This window comes from Coenobita brevimanus, chromosome 14, assembly GCF_032717465.1.
Source record: "Coenobita brevimanus isolate Jiangsu-jjx chromosome 14, ASM3271746v2, whole genome shotgun sequence".
Taxonomy (NCBI): Eukaryota; Metazoa; Arthropoda; class Malacostraca; order Decapoda; family Coenobitidae; genus Coenobita; species Coenobita brevimanus.
In genome coordinates, this window is record NC_136967.1 from 56,289,959 (window position 1) to 56,295,958 (window position 6,000).

General features: G+C 61.7%; 1 protein-coding gene across 1 annotated transcript in view; it reads left to right on the forward strand.

Moving 5' to 3' along the window:
• The window catches only part of LOC145390412 (uncharacterized), a 49,640-nt gene extending 44,109 nt beyond the window's left edge, over positions 1–5,531 (forward strand). Inside the window, exon 4 of the mRNA XM_080265345.1 lies at positions 5,358–5,531. Within this exon, the coding sequence (XP_080121471.1) occupies positions 5,358–5,531 (174 nt within the window). The remainder of the gene's footprint in view (positions 1–5,357) is intronic.
• Positions 5,532–6,000: the final 469 nt, after the last annotated feature.

Consider the following 6,000-nt stretch of genomic DNA (forward strand, 5'->3'; position numbering starts at 1 on the left):
ACGAACTGGCATACGGCGAAAATATTCCATGTTTTATATTTGATCACTAGGCTCAGGATGCCACTTTAAAGCCCTTGTGATGCAGATAAAAATAACATCCGTTTTATATCTAAATTTCCAAGTTGTTTTCACGTCTCTAATGAAAGGAAACTCTCTGGGCTTAAAACCCTCAAATGGCTAACTTCTTTACCTGTGAATCGATTTCCTCCTCCGTATTACCTCATTGAGCATTGTTACACATCCAAGTATCCACCCACTCACACAGGCACCCACCAACCCATCTACCCACCAACCCATCTACCCACCCAAGAACCCACCCACCCACCCAAGCACCCACCTACTCACCCAAGCACCCACCTACCCACCCAGGCACCCACCTACCCACCCAGGCACCCACCTACCCACCTGGGCACCCACCACCCACCCATCCAGGTACCCATCATTCACCTACCCAAACAGGCACCCACCACCCACCCACCCACCCAGGCACCCACCAATCACCCACCCATCCACCCACCAATCACCCACCCATCCACCCAAGCACTCACATCCTTAACCAATCACCCACGCCCTCACCCAATCACCCACGCCCTCACCCAATCACCTACCCACGTCCCACCCAACCACCTACCTACGCCCCCACCCAGACATTCACCGACCCAGCCACCAAGACATCCATCCACACAACCACCCAGAAATCCACCCACCCACCCATGCAGTCGCCCTCTCACCCATACAGACACCCACCCACCCAGAAACACATCCACCTATGCACCCACTCGCCTATGACCCACCCACCATCCCCCTAGACACTCATCCAGGCAACCACCCACCCACCACCCACCCAGGAACCCCCCCAGGCAACCGCCACCCAACCAGGCACCCACTCACACACCCACTCGGACACCGACCATCCACCCAGGCACCCGCCACCCACCACCTACCCAGAAACCCACCCAGGCACCCACCCGAGCACCCATCCACCAACCCAGGCACCCACCCGAGCACCCATCCACCAACCCAGGGACCCACCCACCACCCACCCAAGCATCTAACCACCCACCACCCACTAGCAACACATCACCCACTGCCTACCCAGGAACCCATAACCCAACCAGACATCCACCACCCACTCAGATATCCATCACCCACCCAGGTGCCCATCAACCACCCAGGCACCTGCCCATCCATACAGGCACTCACTCACTCAGGCATACCCACCCGTGCACCCATCCACTCACCCAGGCATCAACCCACCCAGGCAACAACCCACCCAGGCAACAACCCACCCAGGCACCCATCCACGCACCCACCCAACTACTCAGGCACCCATCCACGCACCCACCCAACTACCCAGGCATCCACCACCCACCCAACCACCGAGTTACCCAATCAGCCAGGCACATACTTACGCAGACACCCTCTCACCCATACAGCACCCACTTACTAAGGAACACATCCACCCATGCATATATCCACTGACCCACCCACCCAATCACCCACCACCCACCCAATCACCAAAACATCCATCCATGCATCTACCCACCCACCCACCCTCCCACCCTCCCACCCAGGCACCCACTCAACAAAGTATCCACCCATGCATCTATCCACCCACCCACCCTCCCACCCACTCACCAAAGCATCCACCTACTCAAACAGGCACCCACCAACCCACCCACACAGAATACCACCTACTCACCAACCCACGCATCCACCACCCACCCACCCAGGCACCCACTGCCCACCCACCCAGGCACCCACCGCTCACCCACCCAGGCACCCACCGCCCACCCAGCCAGGCACCCACCGCCCACCCACCCAGGCACCCACCGATCACCCACCCAGGCACCCACCGCCCACCCACACACCCACCGCCCACCCACACACCCACCGCCCACCCACACACCCACCGCCCACCCACACACCCACCGCCCACCCACACACCCACCGCCCACCCACTCAGCCACTCACCCACTCACCCACCCAGGCATCCACCCACTCACACAGGCACCCACCAACCCACCCACACAGACAGCTATCCACCAACCCACCCACACAGACCACCACCGACCCAGGCACCCACCACCCACCCAGGCACCCACCACCCACCCAGGCACCCACCACCCACCCAGGCACCCACCACCCACCCAGGCACCCACCACCCACCCAGGCACCCACCACCCACCCACCCAACCAGGTACACACCACCCACCCAGCACCCACCCACCCAAGCATCCAACCACTCACACAGGCACCCACTAACCCACCCACACAGGCAGCCATCCACCAACCCACTCACACAGGCACCCACTAACCCACCCACACAGACAGCCATCCACCAACCCACTCACACAGACCACCAACCACCCACCCACCCAGGCACCCAGCACCCAACCAGGTACACACCACCACCCAGGTACATACCACTCACCCAGGTACAAGCCACCCACCCAGCACCCACCCAGCCATGCATCCACCAACTCACAGGCACCCACCCAATCACAGGCACCCACCCAATCACAGGCACCCACCCAATCACAGGCACCCACCCAATCACACAGGCACCCACCCAATCACACAGGCACCCACCCAATCACACAGGCACCCACAAAATCACGAAGGCTTCCACCCACTCACACAGGCACCCACCAACCCCATAACACAGGCACCCACCAACCCACTCACAGGCACCCACCAACCCACTCACACAGGCACGTACAAACCCACCGACCCAGCCACCCAGCAGGCACCCATGCTCCCACCTTCCCACTCACCCAGGATCCTATCCACCCACCCATCCAGGCTCCCAGGCACCCACCCATCTAGGCGCTAATCCACCAAGGCACTCTTCTATCCTTTCATCCACCCATCCAGGGACCTATCAACTCACCCACCCAACCACCACCCACTCACCCAGGCACCTATCACCCACTCACCCGGACACCCAGGCACCCACCCAGGCACCCACACACCCACCTGGGCACCCACACACCCATCCGGGCACCCACACACCCATCCGGGCACCCACACACCCATCCGGGCACCTACACACCCACCCACCCAGACATCCACCTACTCACCCAGCCACCCAGCCACCCACGAACAAACCAGGCACCCGCCAACCACGCAGACACCCACCAACCATGCACAAACCCGCCACCCACCCACCCAACCACCCAAGCACAAACCCATCCACCCAGGCATCCACCCACCCACCCAGGCATCCACCCACCCAGCCAGGGATCCACCCACCCACCCAGCCAGGGATCCACCCACCCACAGAGGCACCCTCCCACCAACCCACCCACACAGGCACCCATGCTAATAGGCACCCACCCTAATAGGCACCCACTCATCCATGCACCCTCCCACCTACCCACCCAGGCAACCTAACACCCGCCCACCCAGGCACCCTTTCTTCTACCCACCCAGGCACCCTTTCTCCTACCCACCCAGGCACCCTTTCTCCTACCCACCCAGGCGACCTCCCTCCCACCCAGGCAACCTTCCTCCCACCCAGGCAACCTCCCTCCCACCCAGGCACCCTCTCACCCCCCACACCTACCCAGGCACCTGCCCACCCAGGCACCCTCTCACCCCCCACACCTACCCAGGCACCTGCCCACCCAGGCACCTGGCCACCCAAGCACCTGGCCACCCAGGCACTCAACCACCCAAGCATCCATTCGTCTAGGCACCCGCTCACCCACCCACCCACCCACCCAGACACTCTCCCATCCCACCCACCCAGGCATCCACCCACCCAGGCACCCTCTCACCCAGGCACCCTCTCACCCAGGCACCCTCTCACCCAGGCACCCTCTCACCCAGGCACCCTCTCACCCAGGCACCCTCTCACCCAGGCACCCTCTCACCCAGGCACCCTCCCACCCCCACGCACCCTCCCACCCCCACGCACCCAAGCATCCACTCACCCAGGAACCCTCTCACCCACTCACTCAGGCACCTGCCCACCCTCCACCCACCCAGGCACTCGCCCACCCAAGCCCAGGCATTCACTCACTCAGGCATCCACTCACTCAAGCATCCACTCACTCAAGCATCCACTCACCTAGGCTTCCACTCACCTAGGCATCCATTCACAAACACAGGCACCCAGCAACCCACCCACGTAGGCACCCACAACCTCACCCACACTGGCACCCACCCACCCACTCACACAAGCACCCACCCACCCACTCACACAAGCACCCACCCACCCACTCACACAAGCACCCACCCACCCACTCACACAAGCACCCACCCACCCACTCACACAAGCACCCACCCACCCACTCACACAAGCACCCACCCACCCACTCACACAAGCACCCATCCACCCACTCACACAAGCACCCATCCACCCACTCACACAGGCACTCACCCACTCATGCATCCTTTCACCCACTCACGCATCCTTTCACCCACTCACCCAGCCACTTACCCACCCATCAAGCATCCACCCACCAGGGCACCCAACCACCCAGGCACTCACTCACCCAGGCACTCACTCACCCAGGCACTCACTCACCCAGGCACTCACTCACCCAGGCACTCACTCACCCAGGCACTCACCCACCTAGGTGCTCACCCACCTGGGCATCCACCCACTCAATACCCACTACTCCAGGCATCCACTGACCGAGGGACGCACCCAGCCAGGCACACACCCAGCCAGATGTCCATCCATCCAGGTGCCCACCCACTCACCCACCCATCAGTACAGGCACCCATACAGGCACTCACATAGGGACTCACACAGCCACACCCACTCACCCAGCCACACCCACTCACCCACCCATCCACCCAGTAACCCTCCCATCGATAGAGCCACCCACACAGGCACCCACCCACCCTTCCAGGCACCCACCCTTCCAGGCACCCACCCACCCTTCCAGGCACCCACCCACCCTTCCAGGCACCCACCCTTCCAGGCACCCACCCACCTACCCACCCACCCATCCAGGTACCCACCCACCCACAGATCCACCCACCCACCCACCCTGGCACCTACCAATTCACCCACCCACCCACCCACCCTGGCACCTACCAATTCACCCACCCACCCACCCACCCTGGCACCTACCAATTCACCCACCCACCCTGGCACCTACCAATTCACCCACCCACCCTGGCACATACCCATCCACACACCCTGGCACCTACCCATCCACACACCCTAGCACCTACCCATCCACACACCCTAGCACCTACCCATCCACACACCCAGGCATCCACCCGCCAACCCAGGCACCCACCCACCCGTACAGGCACCCACCAATCCATACAGACACCCACAAATATAGGAACCCACCCACCCACAAAGGCATTCATTCACCAACCCATCCACTCAGAAACCTTCCTATCAAGAGGCACCCACCCACCCAGGCACCCACAAGCCCACCCAGGCACCCACAAGCCCACTCAGGCACTCACAAGCCCACCCAGGCACTCACAAGCCCACCCAGGCACTCACAAGCCCACCCAGGCACTCACAAGCCCACCCAGGCACTCACAAGCCCATCTAGGCACCCATACACCCACCCACCTAGGCACCCATACACCCACCCACCTAGGCACCCATACACCCACCCACCTAGGCACCCATACACCCACCCACCTAGGCACCCATACACCCACCCATCCAGGTACCCATACACCCACCCATCCAGGTACCCATACACCCAAACGGACACCCATACACCCAAACAGACACCCATACACCCAAACAGACACCCATACACCCAAACAGACACCCATACACCCAAACAGACACCCATACACCCAAACAGACACCCATACACCCAAACAGACACCCATACACCCAAACAGACACCCATACACCCAAACAGACACCCATACACCCATCCACTCACCTAGGCACCCATACACACATTCACCCACCCAAGCACCTATACATCTGCCAAAGTACTCACCCACCCAGACACCCACCCATCCACACAGGCACCCACCCATCCACACAGGCACCCACCCATC